Source organism: Geotrypetes seraphini, chromosome 18, assembly GCF_902459505.1.
Source record: "Geotrypetes seraphini chromosome 18, aGeoSer1.1, whole genome shotgun sequence".
In the NCBI taxonomy this organism is placed as follows: Eukaryota; Metazoa; Chordata; class Amphibia; order Gymnophiona; family Dermophiidae; genus Geotrypetes; species Geotrypetes seraphini.
The window spans coordinates 31227540-31252693 of record NC_047101.1 but is presented as its reverse complement, the minus strand read 5'-3'; the positions used below and the strand labels follow the sequence as shown (position 1 = coordinate 31252693).

The 25154-nt window shown below is 42.2% G+C and overlaps 1 protein-coding gene across 2 annotated transcripts in view; it reads right to left on the bottom strand.

The window, feature by feature from the left end:
- Positions 1-25154, bottom strand: part of CTNNA1 (catenin alpha 1) — a 179110-nt gene that overhangs the window by 60025 nt on the left and 93931 nt on the right. For both annotated transcript variants that reach the window (XM_033927160.1, XM_033927161.1), the window contains exons 8-12: positions 20207-20287; positions 17563-17715; positions 10917-11009; positions 7472-7628; positions 4250-4450 (exon numbers count right to left, since the gene is read on the bottom strand). In XM_033927160.1, coding sequence (XP_033783051.1) covers positions 4250-4450; positions 7472-7628; positions 10917-11009; positions 17563-17715; positions 20207-20287 — 685 coding nt within the window. The remainder of the gene's footprint in view (positions 1-4249; positions 4451-7471; positions 7629-10916; positions 11010-17562; positions 17716-20206; positions 20288-25154) is intronic.

Genomic DNA, 25154 nt, shown 5'->3' with positions numbered 1-25154 from the left:
GTATTTCATCCAAATATTTTCTAAAAAGTTCGACTGTGGAAATATCTAATGCTTTTGGGAAGTTCAATATTCTTAGGTTTAGTCTTCTGTTATAGTTTTCTAACTGCTCTATCTTTCTGTGAATAACTAACTTATCCTTAATCAAAGTCTCAGTAACAGTTTTTAGAGCAGTTATATCTTGATCTATCATTGTAAACTTTATTTCATTCTCCGTTTTCATATCAGTTAACAGTCTTAGTAAAAGATTCCACCTTGCTTACCAAACTTTTCTTCTGTCGATTTTTATATCGTTCCTTCCATTCTCTGGAGTACTTTCCAGATGTCTAGTAAAATCACCTCCAAAGAGGTTGGGGAAACACCCTCAGCCCCATGATGTAATTCTCTTCCCATGGTACCTCATTGATCTTGCTCCCCTCTGCAGGGAGATCTCCCGCTACCTCTCCAGTGCTGGGTCTTTCCTGTATCAAGAACGTTTCAACTGTGGGTCTGGAGGCGAGAGTGAAACTTCCGGTTCAGACATAGGAGCCCCGTCCCATGGCTCCAAAGTCAGTGAACCTCACCCTCCAGCAATCAAGGGAGCCCTCGGAGCAAAGTCAAGCAAAGCCTGGCGCAAAAGAGTGAAAAAGAGTTCGCCAGCGAGGGTCCCAGGCGAACAGCACCCTTGCACTTTGTATGAGGCATTTTTTCAGAAGTAGCACTGCAAACTGCTTAGCGTTACTCCAGTCCCGCCGCCATCTTGTCATGCCCCCCTAGTTATTAATATTAATACTTTATTCTGAATGGTTGCAAGAGCTGCAGCAGTTAAAACAAAAACAACAGCTATAATGGAAGATTAGGTTTTTACCTGGATAATCTTCTGTTAATAAATATAGGAGTATGTACTCTAGGTCAGTGTTTCCCAACCCTGTCCTGGAGGACCACCAGCCAGTCGGGTTTTTGGGATAACCCTAATGAATATGCCTGAGAGAGATTTGCATATAATGGAGGTGAAAGGCATGCAAATCTCCTCCATGCATATTCATTAGGGCTATCCTGAATACTTGACTGGCTGGTGGTCCTCCAGGACAGGGTTGGGAAACACTGCTCTAGGTGAATATCTTCTGGTTGCGAACTGTTGCAGAAGAATGTATACCACATCTTTCAACGCCTCCTTCACCAGTGGAGTATAGTACCCTCTTCAGTTTGTACAAAAGCAAACGATATTCACTATAACAGAAGAAGGGGCACAGGGAACTTTCCCAAAACAATTGTACATATCTGTTCTGCTCTGTAACTCATGAAAAAGAATAGTTAGCATAAGCTAACATAGGTGTACAAACGAACCACCCTGCTGTATGCAAACATCACAAGCACATAAGAACATAAGAATTTGCCTCCGCTGGGTCAGACCAGAGGTCCATCGCGCCCAGCAGTCCGCACCCGCGACGGCCCATCAGGCACTCAACAAACTTATTCTGTTACGTAAACAGTGGAGTCTGTACTCTAGGTCAGTGTTTCTCAACTAGGTCCTGGAGTACCCCCTTATCAGTCAGGTTTTCAAGATATCCACAATGAATATGCATGAAAGAAATTTGTATATAATGGAGGCTGTGTATGCAAATCAAGTTTATGCAAATTCAATGTGGATATCCTGAAAACCTGACTGGTAACACTGCTCTAGGTGACATACCAAAGCAGGTGCAGATGTCTAGGGTGGAACAGATGAGCCTGTGCACAAGACTGAGGACCCAAAAGCAGCATCCTCCTGAGCTGCCACATCCACTCTGTAGAATCTGGTAAATGTATGGAGAGAGTACATCAAGTAACTGCTCTTCAGATCTCTTTGGATAACATTACCCTGGTCTCCACCCAGGAAGCAGTCATACTTCTAGTCAAATGAGCTTTGAGAGAAATAGGAGGCTGTTTGCCACAGAAAATACACATCAATGAGACTGCCCTATGAGTCCATCTGGCAATAAATGCCTTGGAAGCTGGTCTGCCTTGTCTTGACTGACTGGTTAGAACAAAAAGGCGATTGGAAAGACAAAGTCATTGGTCTGTTCCAAATAGTGGGGCAAATGCAATATTTTATCCTGCTTGTTGAACCCATCAACTGAAATGTGAGCAGATGGACCTCTTGATTGACGTGAAAGGCTGATGCAACCTCTGTAAAAGGACGAATCCTGCCTCTTTGTTCCTGAGGTATGGTTCTCAGAACGAGTGTGCCTGCAATGCAGAGCCCCTTCTTGCTGAGGTAATTGCCACCAGAAATAGTCTTCACTGTGAGAACCAGCAGGGACACCTCTTGAATTGGCTTGTACGGAGCTTACAAAGTCCCTTAAGGAAAAGGCTGGCATAATGAGGCCGCAAACTGAGCACCCCCTTCAAAAATCTGATCACATCTGAATGAGAGGCCAGCAAAATTTTTCCCACTCAGGCTCAAAAGCACAAGAGGCCTGCCACCTGTACCTTGAGAGATGCCATTGCCAGGCCTTTCTCTAGTCCAGCCTGCAGAAAGTCAAGAATCTTTGGTGCATCGGAGATGCATCAGAGGTTTTTTAGCTCGCAGGAGAATAGAAATGACTATCTCTGAATATCCTCTAGTAACATAGTAGATGACGGCAGATAAAGACCCGAATGGTCCATCCAATCCACTGAACCTTACCCACTCTTTAAATTACTTACTTAATTTAAATTTTCCATTTTCCTAGCTATTGCTGGGCCAGAACCAAAAGCTCTTCCCGGTTCTATGCTTAGGTTCCATCTACTGAAGTCTCCATCAAAGATCACTCCAGCCCATCTGAACCATCTCAGCCATTGAAGCTCTCCCAAGCCCATCCTCAACCGAACAGCCATATACGGACATAGACCATGCAAGTCTGCCCAGTATTGGCCTTAATTTTTTTCTGATTCGAGATCCTCTGTGTTCATCCCACACTTTTTTCAACTCTGTCACTGTTTACCTCTCTACCACCTCTCTCAGGAGCGCATTCCATGCACCCACCACCTTCTCCGTAAAGAAGAATTTCCTTATATTGCTCTGAGTCTACCACCCCCTCAACCTCAAATTATGTTCTCTGGTTTTACCATTTTCTTTTGTCCAGAAAAGTTTTTGTTCTACATTAATACCAAGCTTGGCAAAAGGGATCCCCGGCTAACTGCAGAGGAAGTCTTCACTTGACAGCTTGAGGGTTCTCATCTGCTGAGTATTTATATTTACATTAGAGGCTGGTAGAAACCCATTTACAAAGTATGTATTCGTCCCAATTAATATTTCCAAATTAATAAAGTATCTTTGCTTATTTAATTCAGTAGCATAATTAAATGAAATAACTACTTCTGAAATTTATGGGGACGGATTTGATTCTAGCGAGGACGGATTTGATTCTACCAGGGATGGGCGGGGACGGGTTTGATTTCTATTTCTGTGCAACTCTCTACTGCAGACCTCAATCTGCTTCTTCTCTTTGTAGGCAGAGCCAACACTAAAGGTGACAAATTCTGAGCACTTAAAACACTGAATGAAAGTCAAAAATACAGAATAAAATAAGAAAAGGGGAGGGCTGATCAGAAACACTCCTTCTTGCTCGTATCAGAAGGGAAAAACTGCAGGTAGCAATAGAGCTCCCGGTGAAATATGAGGGTCACAGAAAAAATCCGGAGTGTATTTCTTTTGCATATTGCTCACAGCCATAGGGAGATAACCTGCTTTTCCACCCCTATTGCACTGGAACACAGCTTCTCAGTTCATTAGCAAAAGGAAAAACTGAAGAGGGCATTATACTCCACTGGAAGAGCTGAAAGATGTGATTGACATCCTTCTGCAACAGTTTGTGATCAGAACAGAAGCTTTGGTCAATATTTACTTGAAACTAATAAATGTACACCCAAAAGGGTCGTGGACACATGGAATGCGCTCCCGGAGGAAGTGATCAGGCAGAATACAGTACAGGGATTCAAACAGGGATTGGACAGATTCCTGAGGGACAAAGGGATCGTAGGGTACTGAAAGGGGTGCGGGGACAAAGGGTCAAGAATTTGATGGGAAGATAGGACTTCGATGAGAAACCAAGGGGTGATTCAGACAGGTCATGACCTGTTGGGCCGCCGCGGGAGCGGACTGCTGGGCGTGATGGACCTGTGGTCTGACCCAGCAGAGGCACTACTTATGTTCTTATGTTCCATATTCCTCAAGATTGTTGCACCACCTCAAAATATATATATAAACTGAAACTTTAGAAAAAAGTGTAGCAAGTGGATTTCTGAATACCTGTGTTTGATAACAATTTTGTGGCTTCTAAAACCTTTTCTGTGTACACTCCTGGCTCATAGTTATCCATTTCCGATGTGACAACATGAATGACTCTTGCAGCACGACCACGAATTGCACCAGCTGTACGATCTAGCCCATCAACATCTCTCTCTTGGAGTGCTATGACACACTTGTTGACATCTTCCAAGATATGGTTCTCTGATAGTAAGAAAACAAAGAAAATAGGTTCTACATCATATATTCAAGGAAAAAGTATTTTTACATAGAAAAGGTAATGCAGTGCTTTATGCACAGAAATGAGCTTTTGTAGGACTGTCTACCCCAGGGGTGCCCAACACGTCGATCGCGATCGACCAGTAGCTCAGGAAGGCAACGCGAGTCGATCGCGGAGCCTATCCCGGGCTCTGTGATAGACTCGTGTTGCCGTCCTGATCTACGGGCCGATCAGCCTTCCTCTCCAGTTTTCTTTCTCCCTAGGGCCTTTTAGCTGGGCGATCCGCCCAGCTGTCATCTGCCGCTGCTGAACAAAAAACCGGGTCCTGCCTTCGCGGAAACAGAAAGTAGGCAGGACCCGGCAGGAAGAAGAACAAATGCTTGTCTCCTGCATTAGCCCGTAGCGAACGCTTGCTTCAGGGCTCTCAACATGTGCGTGCCGGCTTCTCTTCTCTTCCCTCCGAAACCGGAAGTTATGTCCGGGGGGGGGGGGAGGGGAGAAGGGAAGCCGGCGCGCACATGTTGAGAGCCCTGAAGCAAGCGTTCGCTACGGGCTAATGCGGGAGACAAGCATTTGTTCTTCTTCCTGCCGGGTCCTGCCTACTTTCTGTTTCCGCGAAGGCAGGACCCGGCAGCATTTCCCCTAATAGGTCGATCGCGATCTTGGGCTGATCAGCCTTCCTCTTCCCGATGGCAGAATTGACGTCAGGGAGAGGAATGCTGGTTGGCCGAAGCAGGGAGAGCTTGGGGCCTGTTATTGGTGGCGTTTGGGTCCTGGTCCCCGATGGCAATGGCAGTGGCAGTGGCTTGGGGGAGGGCAGGGAGAAAGAAAGAAAAAGGGCAGGCAGGGAGACAGAAGGAAAGAAGAGAAACAGAAAAAAATGAAAGGGAGGCAGAGAGAAAGAAAGGGCAGGGAAGAGGAAGGAAAAGTTGGGGGAAGAAATGAGGTCTGGAGGAGAAGAAGCATACAGGCTAAAAGAAGGGAAGAAAGATTGTATGCACAGTCAGAAGAAGAAAGTGCAACCAGAGACTCATGAAATCACCAGACAAGGTAGGGAAAATGATTTTATTTTAAATTTTGTGATCAAAATGTGTCTGAATTTATATCTGCTGTCTATATTTTACACTAAGGTCCCCTTTTACTAAACCGCAATAGAGGTTTTTAGCGCAGGGAGCCTAGGAGTGTCGAGAGCAGCGCTGGGCATTCAGCGCAGCTCCCTGCACTAAAAACTGCTAACGTGGTTTAGTAAAAAGGGAGGGAGTATATTTGTCTATTTTTGTATGGTTGTTACTGAAGTGATAGTGCATAGAGTCATCTGCTTTGACCTCTTTGAAAACCCTGGAATAGGAATGATGATTAACATTTTCTATGCGTACAGTGTGCGTTGTGTTTTTTTAAAATTTTATTGTTGGTAGATCATTTTGACTTGGTCATTTAAAAAGTAGCTCGCAAGCCCAAAAAGTGTGGGCACCCCTGGTCTACCCAATCCCAATGTGTCTTTTGGCACATCTTTTGCCAGTTATGGAGGAAAGCCTTTTTGTGCATAGGAATGCAAGTATACTTATTTATTTTATTTCCAAATTCTTTATTCATTTTTCCATCTTACATCAAGTACACAATATTACATCATTTGAAACTCTTACACATTACTTGAAATTCATTCAATTATGATTTTACATACATAAATTTATTTCCTCCCCACCCACTCTTCCCACAAGTAATTTAATTCAAAATATCATATAAATATTGTATTGTATTCTTATCTATTAATAAGACCTATAAAGGAACTTTCTACCCTCCCCCTCCAAGAATTGAAGTATACTTATTTATAATATCAATGCAAATTTTCCAGCATGCAGCTATTTTTTCTGGAATAACTTACAATCCAGCTCCAGCTAAATATGCAGAATGAAAAGTATACAAGTATATTTCTGCAAAGCAGTTAGTTATAAAATTTTCCCTCTAATTACTGAGTTGTGTAATATTTGAGACAGATTCATTTTCCCTCTAATTACTGAGTTGTGTAATATTTGAGACAGATTCATTTTCCAGGATGAAATCTAATCCACAGGAATTGTGAATATGTGTGAAATGTAAACATCTCAGTGGAACATTATCAGCTAAATAGAAAAAAAATACCTGTATTAGGACCCACACTGCAGATTAAATTCTCAAAAATGTTTTGGGCATCATTATTGACTCTACACTTTCATTTAATGACCATCTCAACTCACTGGTAAAAAAAAGTGTTTTTTTTAGTCTTCACATGTTGAGAAAAGTGAGATCCTGCTTCCACCAACAACATTTTGCTGTCCTTGTACAATCAATCATTCTTTCCAGGCTGGACTATTGTAATTCCATCTATCTATGTCTAACCAAGAAAAGTCTTCAAGACTTCAGCGGATCCAGAATACTGCGGCTAGGTTGATCTTCGCAAAAAGTAAATTTGATCATATTTCCCTACTTCTGTCAAAACTTCACTGGCTTCCAGTAATTTCTAGGGTTCACTTTAAATGTGCCTGTCTAACATTCAAGATCCTGCATGGCATTCTTCCCCCCCCCCCCTAATTCCACTATCTTGGAATTCTATGAGACCTGATACTACCAGATCCACCCAAAAACTTAAACTATCTTTCCCCTCATTAAAAGACGTTATCTATGCGGGAAAATTAGGGAAATCTTTTTTCTTCAAAATCACTGAGCTTTGAAATAACCTTTCTGCCCTGCTGCGGAATCTGGGCTCCTTCCAATTATTCCGAAAACATCTGAAAACTTGGCTAATCTCAAAAATATAAATCTTGCTACCCTCTTTATAATCACTAATTCTTATTATGTTTTTTCCTTCCTTATATTAAAATTCCTGTAAACCGTGCTGAGCTCTTTCTTTATGGAGAGGAAGCGATTTATAAACTTAAGGTTTAGTTTAGTTTAGTGAAACCATTTGGTAGAAGGTACAAGTTACATGAACTTAAACAAGCTAACACAGATACCCGGCAGTCTATTACCTGATACAGCCAAGAAATCATCAATGGAAGTGATGTCATCTACTGCATCTGTTAGAACGCGGACTTGTTTTTCCCACTGCTCTTTGAACATGTCCATTGTTTCCTGAGCCACTTTGCTTTGTGGTTTAGCAGCCAAAGCCAAAGCTGCATTAATCACCTAGAAAGGGGGCAGGGTGGGGGAAGAGGACAAACAAACACCACAAGCATTTCAAGTTAGTTTTGTAAATTTGACAGAAAATTTATCCCCCTTCAGTCATGGATATCTTCTAATAAGTTTAACATTCAGTAATCAGTATGTTGTAATTTGGACAAGTTCTCAGGCAGCATAAAATATGCTTTCACAACTTCCTTTGTCAGAATTCTTAAAGGAAAACTTACAACTTCATATGATACATGTGATGCTTACTATTGCAAACCTCCTAGATACTGACTGGGAATACGTGATATAGAACATTCTAACATATTAAATGCTGCAGTCCTGCAAATACAGACTTCATTCACTGTCATACAGTGTTCTTCCCATGGCTTTTTAGCTGGGCGGTCTGTCCGGCAAATTTAGATGACCACCCGGCTGTCATCTATCTGGAATCCTGCTGCTGCCGCCGCTCAACATAAAAAAATCCCCTAAAAAAACCATCTCTCACCGGCTTGGAGATGCAAACTCATGCTTCAGGGTTCTAAGGAGTGCGTGCCAGCTTCCCTCCGAAACCAGAAGTTACGTCCGGGGAGGGTGGGGGAAAGAGAAGGGAAGCTGGCACGCACACCTTAGAGCCCGAAGCATGAGTTCACTATGGGCTAAGGCAGGAGACTGGTCAATGACGGATAGAAGCTTACAACTTGCTTCAGGCCTTCCTCGCTGCCGGGTCCTGCCTACTTTCTGTTTCCGTGAAGGCAGGACCCGGCAACGAAGAAGGCCCGAAGCAAATTGTAACTTCCCTCCATTGCTGACCTATGCCTAATGAGGCAAAAAAGTCACGGCGCAAGGGAAGCCTCCCCATCGCTCGCTTGGAAACTTCACTGCAGCGCAATATGCCTATGGTGCAGGACAGGACACTGAACAAATCGGACCTCTAACTCTCTTCCACGCTGTCCTTCGCAACCTCATAGTGAACAAGGAATCTTTCTGGGAGCTCGAATATGTGATGTCATTGTGCGAGGGGGTTGCCGGTAGTAGAAGTCAGGTGGACTGCTCTGGACTTGTACGTTGTAGGAGGGTGAGTGACATATAACACCATGATTGATATGATTGATTACTAGTTGACAAAGGGCCAAAATTCATTTGTGGATATGTTTTGAAATTATTTTATATTTAGCAATTTGTCACTGGAAAAAAAAACTGTGCAGGTATAGTAGTACTGTGGAATTTTTTCCCCCCCAGGATTTGAAGTTACTGTAGTTATTTAAAGTTTGTTTAGCTCTTGGTAGGATAGTAATTGTGAATCATTTCTAACCAAAATTTATATGTCTACTCAGTAAACAGGGACGTTCAAGATGCTGAGTACAAAAAAACAAAAAAAATAGAGAAAGAACTTAAAAATTGGTGAACTTGTGAAAAAGCTAATATAAGGGGCCTATATGCAAAAACTTAAATAACTATGTAGAAAATAGCTCGGTTTGCATCTTGGGAGATAAGGATTTTTTAAATTGAAAATGCAAAATTATTGCAAAATTTCTGGGATGTGGTCATTCGTCCCCCTTCCTCCCAGCAGGTCTACCATCTCTCCTCCCACACTAGGTCCAACATCCATAGTCAGTGGAATGCTTTTTTGTTTGGGGGGGCCCAAAAGCACTACCCAGGCTCCACCCCAGACCTAGCCACAATACTAATAATAATACTAATTGTAAATGCCATTTCTTCCATTCATTTTTCACATACACACAATATAATCTTATTAATAATACATAATGGTAACCACAAAATTAAACTACGCAAAGCACACTCTTTTACCCCTCCCCACCTTGCACAGCATTTCTTCCTCTCTCTCCACCCCCAGTGCAACATCCACCATCTCTCTCTCCCTTGCTGCAAAGGGAGTGAGGAAAGAGAGGGATCCAGGGTATATCGCTCCAACTCCTTCTACTGCCCCATCCAACATTTCTCCCTCTCTCATCCCCCCTGGACTGTGTGCAGCATCTTTTGCCCCTGCCCACCAGCCCCATGCCCAACATTCTCCTCTTTCTTCCTTTCCCCATGCACACCATCTCTTTCCCTCACACCCATGCTCAACAATTTTCCCTTTCTATTCCCTCCTCCACTTCAGCATCTCTTTCCTTCTATCCTTCCATTCTATGTCCCAAGTTTATGTCCCTTCCCTCCCTTCCTTCTGTATCCCAAGTTTGTGCCCCCTCCCTCCTTCCTTACAGACTTTGTCTTAAGTTTGTGTCCCCTCTCTTCCTGTGTCCCAACATGTCCCTCTCTCCATTCTGTGTCCCAAGTTCATGCTCCCACCCTCCTTCCTTCCTTTGTCACAAGTTCATGCCCCTTCCTTCTGTATCCCAAGTTTGTGCCCCCTCCCTTCTTCCTTACTGATATTTTCTCTGCGTACAGTGTGCTTTGTGTTTTTTAAAATTTTATTGTTGGTAGATCATTTTGACTTGGTCATTTTAAAAGTAGCTCGCAAGCCAAAAACGTGTGGGCACCCCTGCTGTAGAGCCATTTCTTGTATGCCTGGATGAACTATATTTTTCTCTTTTTTTTAGTTGTTTAAATTCATGCAGAAATAAATGGCTAGATTGAACCTAATGACTTCATTAACGCCTTTCCCTTTTTTAAACCTCTATACCATTTGAAAGAGGGCAAATATCTAATTATTCCCTTCTAGAATTGGATACTTTTTAAATTTAGTAAAAATATTCTGGCACAAGTGTCAAACCTTAAAAAAGGAAGTCATATTGAGCATTGAAAATAATAATAAACTAATAAAAAATAGTACACATTTAGGGCTCCTTTTACTAAGTTGCGATAGTGGTTTTAGCTCGCGCTTAGCGCGTGCAGAATTGCCATGTGCACTAGACATGCCATGTGCACTAGACATGTGCATTGAGCTGGCTTTAGTTTTCCCACTTAGCGCGGAGGTTTGCGCACGCTAAAAATGCTAGCGCACCTTAGTAAAAGAGGGGGTTAATTTTCCCCATCCCACCCCACCCGGCTACTTTTTCATGTCACATGGCTGGAAAAAATTTCTGGGGAGAACACTGGTCATAGGTTAACTGGGAAATAATGTAGACAAGAGAGATGATAAAAATCAAGACTATTTCATCTTCTATAAAAAAGTACTTTACAGTTGTGTACATAAGTTAATTCAATACTGAACTAAAGCTAACAGATTAAAATAAAAGCCAATGCACTGTCTTATTTACCCTTTTAGAATAAAGATTTGCAATTTCATACACTATACACTACTATGTACACTATTACACAATACTATTGTGGTCTGTATAATACCTGTGGACAAAGAGCTTCCAGCTGGCTTGCTGACATACGAACAAGTTTCACACCTTCTTCATTGTTTGAAATTGAACAAGCCAAGTTAGCAACCTATAGTGGGAAAATCAGAACACTTTTAAAAACTACATTTTTCAAAAGAGCAGTTTTTCTGGATTAACACACTTTTTGGTGTTTTTCCTATTTCCTTGGCACATAAGTACAAAATACACAAATTTCAGTTCTTTGCAGCTCATCAGAATAGGAGACTACATTCAGAGGTTATCCTCATATAAATGGTATCACACAGTTATTTGAGGCATTATAATGTTATAGCAGATATTAAGGAAAAATTATGTCTTACCTGAATTGTCTTTCCTTAGGCACAGAAGATGAATACTTGTGGGTTGTGCTCATCTACCGCCAGGTAGAGATAAAGTATTGATTCTGAACTCTTGCTTATTGGATGCAAAGCTTTCTGATCAATCAATATTGCTCTTAACAAAGCATGCGGAAATAACACTGCTATAAACTCCTTTCCCACACAGAACTGAGGAAAACCAAGTACAACTTATTAGAGAAACTGAACTGGAAACACTGACAAGAGAGAAACCACATCTGCTTAATTTCTAACAATGGTTAGCTGAAGATCATCAGGGTGGAACCTGCCTGGATACATCTACTATGCCTAAAGAAAATAAAACAATCAGGTAAAACACAATTTTTCCTTCCTTAGCAGCAGCAGCAGCTAAATCCAGGAGACTAGTGAGAAATAGTAAAGCACTCCCAGGATTGACTCCCCGAAGATGACATCTGCCCATGGCACCACATTCAGCTGATAAATGTCTTGAGAGCATGTGCCAAGACCAAGTTGCTGCCCAACAAATATCTTCCAGAGAAAAACCACCTTGACTGACCATGACATTGCCACCGATCTAGTGGAATGAGCATTAAATGCTGTCAGAGGTGTACGACCTGACGAAATGCAAGCCAAAACAATCACTTCTCAAATCCACCATGCCACCGCCGCCTTAGAGGTCACAGACACTTATTACTACTGGAGAATAGGACAAAGAGGCAGTCAGATTTCTAAAAATCATTGATGACCTGTAAGAACTGAATAAATCCCTGAGCATGTCCATCAGCCTCAAAGCACGGAACTGTTATCCATAATCCTCCTCCTTGAAGGAGGTCATAAACAGAGATTGATGTGAAAATCCTACAAAGACCTCTGCACTCCAACAAGGGACTTACTAACAGTGATACCTACAACTTTTGTTGAAGCAGGCTGAGGCCATTACCACTTTGACCCCTTTGGAACTCCTGTCTCCTTGAAACCCTTCCATTAACTGAAAGAGCCTATTAGAAGGGACTAGGGACCTATAAGAGACATACCTGTCTTGAGAATGGTGGCCCCTGAGTGATACAATTTATATGAGGATAACCTCTGAATGTAGCCTCCAGAATTGTACACAATATTCTAAATGAGGTCTCACCAAAGCTTTACACAGGGGCTTCAATACCTCCTTTTTCCTACTGGCCATACCTCTCCCTATGCCACCTAACATCCTTCTAGCTTTCACTGTCACCTTTTCAACCTGTTTAGCCACCTTAAGATAATCACATACAATCATACCCAAGTTGACAGCTTCTTAGATTACATGAGTGTGGACACGATTCGAATCGGTTCACCGATTCACTTCGGGTGAATTGATTCGAATCAGTTTAAAACAAAACAAAACAAAAATCGGCCTCCCGATTTTGTAACTTACCCTCTCCCCTCACCCCCTAAAGCAGAAGCGGCAGCTCTGCCTCTTGCTGGCTGGCTGCTGCCGCACCTGCTTTAGAGGGCGAGGGGGCAGGGTCAGTCAGGAAATGCTGGTGTCTGGCTTCCCCCATGGCGATCTCTGCAAGCTGCTATAGGTCTTCGGAGCTGTTTCCTCTGCCGCAGTCTCGCCCCTCCTCTGATGTCAGAGGCATGGAAATAGCTACAAATACCTATAGCAGCTTGCAGAGATCGCTAGCCCCAGCGATCTTTGCAGGCTGCTGCTAGTAAATAAATGGTGCGCGGGAGGCCAGGGGGAACACGCAGTCCTTCGGGGAGGGGGGGGTGGTACTGGCCTTCAGTGGGACAAGCAGGCCTTCAGAGGGGTGGTAAAGGCCTTCAGGGTTGCAGGCCTTTGGGAGGGGGGTGGTACAGACCTTCAGGGGAGACAGGCAGGCATTCAGGGGTGGGATGCAGGACTTCAAGGCAGCACTAGTGGACATGACCACTTCCAAATAACCCTTCTTCACTAAGGCCTCACACTCAAGAGCTAAAACATAATAATAATAATAATAATTTTATTTTTGTATACCGCCATACCCAGGGAGTTCTAGGCGGTTCACAACAAATAGATGAGTTACATACAGTGCAATTGAAAAAGAAGTACATAACAAGTCAATCGAAGGGTCAAACTAGTTTACATTGACAATTTAAGTAAGGAAGGACTAATACAGAGCATATATGGTATTTACCGTAAAAGAGTTCAATAGAATTTGTGAGAAGGGGGAGCCAAGCATAATGTAAGAGAGGAGGGGACAGGGATCGTTGGGAGGGGGGGAGGAGGGGGAAAAAGTAAAGAAAGGTGGGCCGTGTTGAGGGGGGGGAAGAGGAGGATTTGGTCTGATGCAGAGGAGGGAATTCGATCTGTTTTCTAATGAGGAGAGGGGGGCGCATTAAGGATTTGGTCCATTGAAAAGTAGAGTTTTGAGCTTTTTTCTAAAGTGGAGGTATGAGGAGGCGTCAAGTATAATTTGGGCGAGCCATGAGTTTAGTTTGGCCACTTGAAAAGAGAAGGTTCGTTCAAAGAATCTTTTAAGATGACATGCTTTCAGTGAGGGGAAAGCGAACATAGTTATTCTGCGGGATTCTCCAGAGCAACAGACCCTTGTGACAGTAAGCCTGGATGAATAGGTAATGGAAGACTGTGCCTCTTTGAAGCCAGACCAGATCCACCTACCAAGAGCAGCACAGCCAGCTACCAGAACAACTCTTCCTCGATGGGTTGCAATCCTGTAAATGACCATACCTATCATCATCTAAGGGGGAAGCATGGGTAACCTCCTTCACAACCTCAAGCTCAAATTCTTCATATATGCAGATGACATCACAATAGCCATCCCACTTACCAGCTTCTCCCCAGAACTACTCACCTACATCACAAGCATACTTAATCAGATAGAACTCTGGATGCTTTCCTATAGACTAAAACTAAACCCGGACAAAACAAAATTCTTCCTAGCCACCCCCAACGACAAAATCAAAGACACCACAATCCAAGTGAAAGGACTGGTTTTCCCCCTCGAACAAACATTAAAAATACTGGGAGTCACACTATCTATCCCTAGAAAATCACACTGATCTTACTGTCAAGAAATGCTTCTCGGTGCTCTGGAAACTGCGCACCATAAAAAAATACTTTGACGACTCCTCATTCCACCTACTGGTACAGTCCTCCATTCTCAGCATACTGGACTATTGCAATATCATTTACTTGAGCTCCACGAAGAAAACCACTAGGAGACTAAAATTGATCCAGAACACTGCCGTCCGCCTCATGTTCGGCCTGAACAAATGGGACCACATCACTCCTTTCTACCACCAACTGCATTGGCTGCCTTTCGAATCCAGAGTCGTCTTCAAATTCGCCTGCTTCTGCTACAAAACAGCTTTTGGCCTTTTACCTAGTTACCTCAATCAACATTTCACTCTGAATCTCACCAACAAGAACTCCTGCAGAATCCAGCTGTTCGTCTTCCCCTCCATAAAATTATGTCACCTCAAAAGATTCCTTGACAAAACCTTTGCTTACCAGGCGGCTAAGCTGAACCCTTGGCTAGCCCAATTGGTACTCAAGGCCCCTATCTACCTTAGCTTCAGAAAACTACTCAAAACGTACCTTTTCCGCGAACAGGTCCTATAACCCCTTTCCACCTGCAACTACCCCTTTCCCACTCTCACACCGCTCCTACTGCTCTCCCCCTTCCTCCTCCCCCTATACTTGGTCTCCTCTCTCGTTTTCTCTTACCTTCCATCCCTACCTTCGACGCTGCTTGTACTTTTGATAAAACTCTGTTAAAGCGTCCCCACGCTCCCTTCTTCGTTGCTTGTAACTTTGTCAAAATTTTGTAAATCCGTGTCATCGCGGATCTTAATTAACAGATGTGAACCGCCTAGAACTTCTTGGGTATGGCGGTATACAAGAATAAATTATTATTATTACAACAACTGCTTCGTCAGCCAGGATGCCATCCCTGGAACTTTTGAACTTTAGTCTTTTCAGAGACCTGGCCCCTCTCAAGGGCCAGCAACCTTATCATTTCTGATGAGCTGGAAAACAGGTGGACTGAGACTTGGGACTGCTGTGCAGTGGATGCCTGCAGGGCCTCCAAATCAAGCTCCCACAGAGAGACTGCAATGGTCTCATTTAAATCTGTAGGCTTAAAAAATCTGTACAATGCAGGGTCTTTACCCTGGTCTAACTGCGCCAGAAACTCCTGGCTAGATGCGTCCACTTGAGACCCTGTGTCTCCTAGAGAGGAGACACTTCTAGAACACAGAGAAATGGTCTCCGATCCCCAAACGTCTGGGCTTCAGGGTCCTTACATTGATCGCAGAGGAACTATACTTATTCTCATTCATAGCAACTTATACTAGAATCGATGGACTCTGAATACATAGAAATCAATAGGGGAACACTAAAAAATGTGAACATTGAACCCATCCAAGTTTCTGATCATGCATCGATATGGGTGGCCTCTAAAGGGTCATCTCAAGCAGAGGGTGCTCGATTTTGGAAATTAAATGAAGCATTGTTAGAGGAGGTACGCTCCACTGTCACGGAATTTATGAAGATCAATGATAATGAAGAGGTTTCATATGGGATTCTATGGGATGCCTTGAAGGTGATAGTGAGAGGGATACTTATTAAATGTGGAGTCAGATTCAAGAGACAGAGGGCTCAAATATCTCTAGGTCTTTGGGAGCAGTTGATCTTCCAAGAAATATTACATAAGTGTAAACATGATTCCCTGGTCTTTGCCCAATTCCAGCAAATTCGGGGGGAGCTACATCAGCTCCAGTTGGAGGAGACTGAACGCCAAAGAGCGAGATTTAAATTGAATATTTATGAGCATAGCATTAAAACAAGCTCACAGTTAGCTAGATACATCAGTATTAAGCAAGCTAAGGCTACCATTGTTAGAGTCAGGGATGGACGGGGTGGGATACAAGTTACTGATTAGGTTATCAAACAGGCTTTTTTATTATCATCAAACACTTTATAGCACAGCAGGAGGGGAGGACCATGTTGTTGTTCAAAGGGTTTTGGAAGAATTGCCTATCCCTGAGTTGTCCTGACTGCAACTGAGAGGCCTCTTCTTCCTTGAGAGGAGACATGATCGAAACATTCAAAATACTGAAGAGAATAGACTTAGTAGATAAAGACAGACTGTTCACACTCTCCAAGGTAGGGAGAACGAGAAGGCACTCTCTAAAGTTGAAAGGGAATAGATTCCGTACAAACGTAAGGAAGTTCTTCTTCACCCAGAGAGTGGTGGAGAGCTGGAACGCTCTTCCGGAGTCTGTTGTAGGGGAAAACACCCTCCAGGGTTTCAAGACTAAGCTGGACAAGTTCCTGCTAAACTGGGATGTACACAGGTGAGGTTAGACTCATTTTAGAGCACTGGTCTTTGACCAGGGGGCTGCCGCTTGAGCGGACTACTGTGCACGATGGACCACTGGTCTGACCCAGCAGTGGCAATTCTTATGTTACGTCCTTGAGTTATAGAGAGATCCTTCATGAACTTATAGCCATGGGAGAGGTACTGGCAGTGATTTAAGAATATCAAAAATAGGAAGTCCCCGGGACTTGATGGGTACACATGAGTAAATTCTATAAACAAGGGGGAGAGGGGGGATTGAAAGATATAAGTATTTGGGCGGGTTGACCTGTCTTGGGGCTGATAGTAATGACTGAAAATTGTAACTTCTGATATCCACTTATTCATTTTCATTGGCTGTATGGTTGTCATTTTCTATTTATTGTTTTTATACATCACATACGCTATCATTTGTATAACAAGTGGTATGTTACGACATGATTCACCTTGGATGTATGTCATTGAATTTCTGGTTCTTTTGATGTTATATTTTGAAAACCAAGGAAAAGCTGAAGGGGGCAGCACACTCCACCTGAGGAGAAGGAGGAGTTGCAAACTGTGATTGATACCTTCTGCACAGTGTGTGGGTTTGGATTCACTACCCACTTGTCCAGAACAACACACCTATTGCACTAGAAGGATCATTTGTGATGTCAAATCAGTTTTCCACTTGCCTATAGATGGGATAAAGTTTTTATTGGCACATAAAATCCTTCTATGCAATCAGAAGTTTAACGCATTAAAAGCGAACAGCTGGCCAACAATCTAAAGCTTTATTACGCATTTAATTAGGAAAATCAGCTAATAACATTTTTAGACAAACACAAATAGAAATATAGATTTTTAACAAGCTAAAATTTCCTTAGTTTTTGTCATTCATTTGAATTTCTCAAACCAACAACAAACCCAGGAAAAAAGGACTTCAATATTAACTTTTTGTTGTTGCTTGTCAGTTGATCCTTACCTCAATTAATTTATTAGCATGCTCACGAAACACTTGGGCATACTCTCTAACTTCTTTTTCATTGCCATTCTTTGCAGCTTCAATCAGGACTAAGAGTGGAACATTGGTCTCCAAAAATGAATCTGAAACATGGTCCATAACAGCTTTACGCAGCTACAATAAAAGCAAAAGGAAAATGTGTTATGTACCAAGCTCTCAAGAAGGGTGGTTGTTTTTTAAATATATGTACAAAGATGTTTTGACATGCTGCTGACATGTTTACAAAAGCCTTATAAGCAAACTGGCTAATATGTCATCCCTGGCAGTGTTCAAATCTAAGCTAAAAGGGCCACTTTTTTGAAACTGCTTTCAACTCTTAAGTCCCACTCACTGCTTTCAGATACCTAGTCCCACTATAATCTCTCCCAACCCTGAAATGTCCTGTCTAAATTAGATTGTAAGCTCTTCTGAGCAGGAACTGTCTATTGTATAGAAAAATGTACAGCGCTGCATACTCCTTTCAGCACTTTAGAAATAATAAATAGTAGTAGTAGTAGCAGCACTGGCATAAATTTTAAAGTGGCATTTAAAAAACAAAAACCCCAAACTCCTCTCAAATTGCTATTTATTGAATATGTCTCTTAATTTACCGGAAAAGCACCACACAATGCAGTCTAGTACAACCAAGTAAAGCAGTATCTTGCAAATTTTCCAGCCGGTGGCACACTAAGTCCACTGTCCCAGCCGGAAGGCAACTGGACGTCGATGCGATGACATCACATCGACTTCTACACATGCACGGAGGCTCATCTAGCGCAGGACCGGCAAGATCGAGGAGCAATGGGGAGCCTCAGACAATGTGCTTTCTCCCCTCCCAGCGGCTCTCCTTACTTACAAGCGCAGCGATTCAGGAAGGAAGCCTTGGAGCTTTTGCTGAGTCGGGCCGCCTCTGATGATGCAACTTCTGCTTTCCTCAGAGGCGGTGCAACCCAACAAAGTATCCAAGGCTGCCTTACTGAATCGCAGCGCTGGCAAGTAAGGAGAGTTGCTGGGAGGGGAGAAAGCTGCTGGGAATGGTGAAAACAAAAAGGGACAGCTGCTACTGGACCTGGAGGGAGGGAGAAGGAGAGATGCTGCTGGGAGGGGAGGAAGGAAAGGAAAGGGAAGAGAGTTACTGCTGGACAGGGGGAGAAGGGAAGGGAGAAGAAAAAAGGAAGGAAACAGCTGGCAGGGAGATTAGAGGAGGGGAAGGGGAGAGACAGGAATGAGATGGGAAGGGGGGTCAGCAGAGAAATTGAGAGGGACAAAGATGCTAGATCTGGTGTAGGAGAGACAAAAATGAAGAGAGCAGTGAAGCTGGAATGAATCGTGAAAAAGGAGAGAGGGGAATAGGCTGGATGGAAAGGGGAGAGGGGCATAGAAAGAAGACAAATACTATATGGAAGGGGGAGAGGTCAGACAGTAGATGGAAGGGGCAGATGCTGGATTGAAGAAACAGAGAGGGAAGACGCTGGAAGGAAGAGAGTGAAAAGAAGATGAAAGCAGAAACCAGAGACAACGAAAGGTAGAAACAAATAATTTTATTTCTATTTTGTGATTAGAATATATCAGATTTGAAATATATATCCTGCTAGAGCTGGTGTTAGACATAACTGGGGACTGCAAAGTCCAGGCAGTGGCTTAGGGCTCTCTCTGACCAGGGGGGCAGTTGCCCTAGTTGCACTCCCCTAACCCTATTCCTGCTATGTGTGACTGCAGTATTGTTAGCATGATATTTCTGTGTAGCATTCTGTAATAATTTGGCATATTCAGTTTTCTTGATAGTAGAGGGGATATATGTGAAGGGGAGGGGAGACAGGGGTTTTGTTGCTCTGTATTATTTGTATTTATAAAATGACAATTGTACAGAATATTGTTTCTTTTTATACTTTAATAAAATACATTCAGTATAAAATCATAACTGAAGCTTGTACGGATGGGATCAGATGATTTGCAAGGACCGAGCTCGCGGAGACGGGGCGGAAATGGGGTTTTTAAATTTCAGTCCTAGTAGTTTGACGGTCTACAAAATAAATTTTTTTTTCCACCGGTCCATAGGTGTAAAAAGGTTGAAGAACACTGTTCTATATCACTCTGACAGAGCACAGCAGTGTACAGTAGTAAAAGATAGGAAAAGAACTCCAATATAAACAGGGCAGTGGCATATACACACAACATAAGAGTAAAAAAAAAAAAGGAAGAAAAGGCAACAGAGTCACCAAAAAATAAAACCCAACTCAAAAACTAAGTAGTATGGAGGCTGCAAACTCAACAACCAACATTGAATATGCTGTGCACTGGTGTCTAATGTGAATGTCTATACAGGCCAACTTCTGTGGTAAAACTATTTTCGTCAACATATAGATGTCTCGCTAACCATATGCTTCCATCTATGCTAGCTTTCTGTCCCAGAGTTAGATTAGTTGATGATTCAGAAGCTTGATCAACTAGAAACTAAGGTTAGGAATAAAAGGGATAAAGTTATGGGATAGTTAACATGGAAACTCTCCATTTACTAAATTAGTTTTAAAATTTATACTTTTCAAGGTGCAAAAAGATGGTGCATAAGTTTTTAATTAAATTAAATTAAGTTTTTAATTAAATTAAAATTTCACTCTCAACTTGCCTGTCTTCGCAAATCTCTAGTCTTCTTTGTCATTTTATCAATAGCCGAGTTAAGCGCATCACTTCTTTCTTTACGTCCAGTCTGGAAAAGAAAATAAGATTTTAAAAAAAATCTGAAGTCAGCAAATATAGTTAATAAGCTTTGAAGAAAATTTAAGCAAAATCTAGCATGCTTTAAAAAGAACAAAGAGGCAAAAAAGCCACAGCTCATCACACTGGTCTCAAGGAGCCCAATGTGGGCAACCTTTATGCTTTGAAATTCTGTTTTAAGGTGCATTTCATGTTACATGTTCCTTTTACAAGGACCATTACGTGCCCCTGATGCAGGCAGTCCACGGCCAAAACACATTGGGATTTTATTAACATGTCTGGATGGTAGAAAAATATAAGCATACATTCTTTTATCAAAGGCTGCTAGTTACCGATTGGTTCCTTTGGATGATTTAAAACAAACCTGATCAAAACAAAAGGATCAATTTAAGGTTGGGGAGGTTTAATTCTAAAAAGCATTAACATTTATTCACATATTAGTTGTATAAATGAATATACACCTATAAAATGCTTGAAATCTGGCTACCCATTATGCTGTAGCTGCATGCATATTTACTAACATGTAGTTTGCAGATAAGCATTTATATGGGCAGAATACACACAACTTCTGGAATAATTATATACTCAAACAAACAGATTTGGGTGCAAAAAAAAAAAAAAAGGGCATAAAAATGAAGATCTTGGTATATAGTCGAACCTCTAGTACTGTAGTCCTTCATACTTCCCTCCCCCCATCAGCACAGTGTTCACTATATCCATTTTGGTGCTAAAAGAGGCAGACACCAATGCTCTTTGGTGGACCGGTGAGGGACCTTGAGCATGCACAGATGCTCAAGGCTCCACATTAGCTCTGGCATCAACTTCCTTCAGCATTAAACAGATAAGTGCAATGCTGGTCAGGAAGGGGAGTGGTATTTGGAGGACAACAGTATTGGTCAATGGGGGTGGGGGGAGGGAGGAATTTAGAATTCTCCAAGGAGAATTCAAATTAGCAGAACAGTTACTTCTTTCAACAGCAGACACAACAAAATTATATTAAGCCCCAATTTGTACACCACTAAGAACACTTGGATTGAGCACCAAATATTTTCCAATAATCCAAGAAAAATTACATTAATAAATTGCGAGTCCTGGATTAGTTTGCCAACATTTCAAATTTTCCCCACAGTAATAGATTATCTCATCACTAGTGTTTAAGACCGTTACATTAACGGGTGCTAGAATAGATGTGTAAACTTTTAGCACAATCGGGTGCTGAGGCCTTTCTTTTTCTTTTTTTGCTTCCTGCTCCCCCTGTCCAGCAGTAGCCCTTCTCCCTTCCTTTTACCTTCCCTCCTGTCCAACAGTAGCCCTTCTCCCTTCCTTTAACCTCCCTCCTGTCCAGAATCACCCCTTCCCTGCTCCCCCTGTCCAGCAGTAGCCCTCTCCCTTCCTTTTACCTTCCCTCCTGTCCAGCAGTAGCCCTTCTCCCTTCCTTTAACCTCCCTCCTGTTCAGCAGCACCCCTTCCCTGCTCCCCCTGTCCAGCAGTAGCCCTTACTTTTACCTCCCCCCTGTCCAGTAGTACCCCTTCTCCCTTCCCTGCTCCCCCTGTCCAGCATCCGCTAGCCCGGGCAGTCTCGGGGCTTTTGCTAGGCCGGCCCACCTTGCATTATCGAAGTGGGCCAGCCTAGAAAATGCCCCGCGGCTGCTTTATGAAGCCGCAGCTGCTGCCAGAGGTTAGAAGAAGAGGCATCCTGGCAGCAGCAGTGTAGTCAGAAAGCAGGACTCTTTATAGTTCATAAATCTTTCCTTTTGGCTAAGTTTTAATAATAATATTGTAATTTATAGCTAAAGAGACATATGATCAAGAAACTGTTTTAATTTACTTTTGTGATTATGATAAACATAACGAGGGCCTCAAAATAGTACCTGGCGGGCCGCGAGTTTGAGACCACTGCCCTAGACCAATGACAAATGCTTACAGTGCAAGTGGCCTGCTTCTGGGATTTTTTTTTTAAAACCTGTGTCCTGATTGGCTGCCAGATGGCAGTAGGATGCCTACCACCGCCTACAGTTAGGATGCCCGTTTATAGAATCAACCCCAAAACATATTTTGCAGAATTTAGGATTTGTAGCAACATTTTAATAAGATGCTTAGTAATGGGAGTAGTTATAGTTTGGTAAGATATTTGTAGGTGTGTGTCAGGGGTTCAGGGGGGTGGCAGCAGGACAAGTGGGCATCCCTCCTGCCAGGTGTCAACAGGGTGTGTGTCGTGGATTTGGGGGGGGGTGGCAGTGGCATGATGGCATGGGCATCCCTCCTGCAGGTTAATAGAATATTGTCAGCAATACACCACATATCATCCCCATCATGTTAGGGATGTTGATGACTTGATAACCAGCATTTAAACATGGATGGCCTAAGCCTACATAGAATGATAGGCAAGGCTCTGGTCAGCTTGTTGGGCAGATTGGATGACCATGAGGTATTTTTCTGCCATCATTTACTGTGTTACATGGAGAAGAAAATGCAAACTGCTTCTATGAGGCTTGAAAAAAAAAAATTAACCACCAAGTTTAACTCATGCATTCATTTTTCTTTCTGCTAAGCTAAAAGGAAAAGCAATGTAGCACAAACTAGAATCAAGCATGAACCTTTCACTTTCAGAAATTAAATATTTCCAAATACAATTGAAAACTAAAAGATGTACCTCTCAGGATAGATCATTTGAGCTAAGGCACTATTTTGTAACCAAGCAACCCACAGACGTCAATAGCATTTCTTGTGCAATGGTAAAATCTACTCAAGAGGGCAGGCTATCCTAATAATTAACAATGTCAACAAGCATCCTGCCAAGTGTACAATCGCTTCAGAACAGGTATTGCTGATGTTGGAATCAGTTATCTGCAATACTTTTTATCCTGTGGAAATGAGTAATTTATTAACCCCAATATAATCCAAATTTTAGATTAAATAAGACAATTATTGGACATTAAGATTTCAAAGTATTTATATTTTTGTTTTAACCTCTTACAATTTCATGTTGGTAAATGCATAGTGTCAAAACAAAAACAGTGAGGGCTGGGTAGGGGAGGACATTCTGCAGAACCTGCCTTCAGGCTGTTAATAAAAGCACCACAAACATTCTTTCTAAATATATATCTACCTCACTGTCAAATGTTACCATATAACTTGCTGGTCTCACACCTGACTAGAATAGATTGGGTTTGTATTATTTACTGGAGGGTGAGAGAAGCAACATTTCAATGACTATAGCGCTCTCCCCCCCATCCCCCATCCTGACACTTTCCTCAGCAATACTCATCTTACATAGCAGTTCTTACATAATAGGTGTCTGTTATATACAAAAGGGCATTGTTGGTTGTTTTTTTTTTTTTTTAATACTACTAATTTTTATAGCGCTGCTAGACATATGCAGCACTGTACATTAAAACATTCAAGAGACAGTCCCTGCTCAGTAGAGCTAACAATCTACAGCCCGTATAGCAGCTAAATCCATGAGTAATCTGTAGCTTCTTTTTTTTTTAAGAACTATAATCTCTATTTTATGTTCTCATTACCTGTGCAGGTGATCTTCTATTTCATCCACTTGACATTATTCCAGCCATCATGCAGTCAAAATTGCAAACAACTAGCTCATTATACTATGGTGCATTGTGTGGCTCAAATCACAACACAGAGAGAAATGCTAAATAAAAGGTGAGACCCCACTACAAAAGTGAGCCCAAAACAGCCCACAACTTTTGTTGGGAGGTTAATCAGAAAAATGAAGTTTGGGACAAGTTTGAAGAGTACAAGATTAAATGCTAGCCGTGGTACTGTTAGGTGTTCCAATGGTGGTGCTAAAATCTCTACAGATAGCGCAAAACTCCATTTTGCGGATGTTGTTCTGGCTTCAAAGAAATGAACATTTAACAGATTATTACTGTAAGCTTTATTGGCTGAAAATTGAGTTTAGAATCAAGTATAAATTATTGCTGCTGGTTTATTCACAATATTTGGAGGACTGCAAACCCTATGTTGGGATGCAAAAGCTTTGCTCAGCAACACTTGATTATACCATCTAGAAAGGAGCTAAGTTTGCAGACGGTGGTCCAGAAGAGTGGAATAAGCTTCCATCTTTCATTAAGCAACAACAACAAAAAAATTGTTAAAACGTCATCTGTTCTGTTGTATGACATATACAGTAGGGCTTTATTGGTGCTGCTATGGTATGTTCATTGAGCTGATCTGAGTTTGGAGGGTAAGATGTTAGTCTCTTATGTTAAGATTGAGGCAACAATGCTGTCTGTAGCTGGCGCCAAGCTCTGGAATGAGCCTAAAATAAGTTGAAGACCTCTGATTTTTTTCCCCCCAGTATTAGAAAATACTTGGGGTAGAATACCCCCCTCCTCACCCCAGCCTCTCTCCTGCAGAGGTACAAGTACTATTATATGTAGCTGGACAAGAGCTGAGAGTTCTTGGTGAAGAAGGGTCTTCTAGAATGAGTTGAAAAGAAACACTTTTTGGGAGTGGTTTGGAGGTTTTCTGAGCATGTGTAGGGCATAGCCTTGGGCAACAACTCAAAGCACCCACTCTACCGTTGGTATAAGAGTCCAAAATTGGTGAAAATAAATCTGCCTCCGATGGGAAGATTGTGAGGAAGAGAGTCAGAGGAATGGTGGCAATGCTCTCTAGAAAGGAGTAAAAAGGGTGACTGCTGTTTGGATCAAGAATGAGGTTGTTTTGCACAAAGTCACTGAGGAGCAGGCCTAGAATAGGCCTTTTGGTGTTATAATGGGAATTGGATGAGGCAGAATATTTTCTAGATGAAGATTGAGCAGTTTGTGGTTTAGATAAAGTTGTCATAGTATCTGTGCTTTTTTTTAAAAAAAATCTTATCTGCAGCCTCTTCA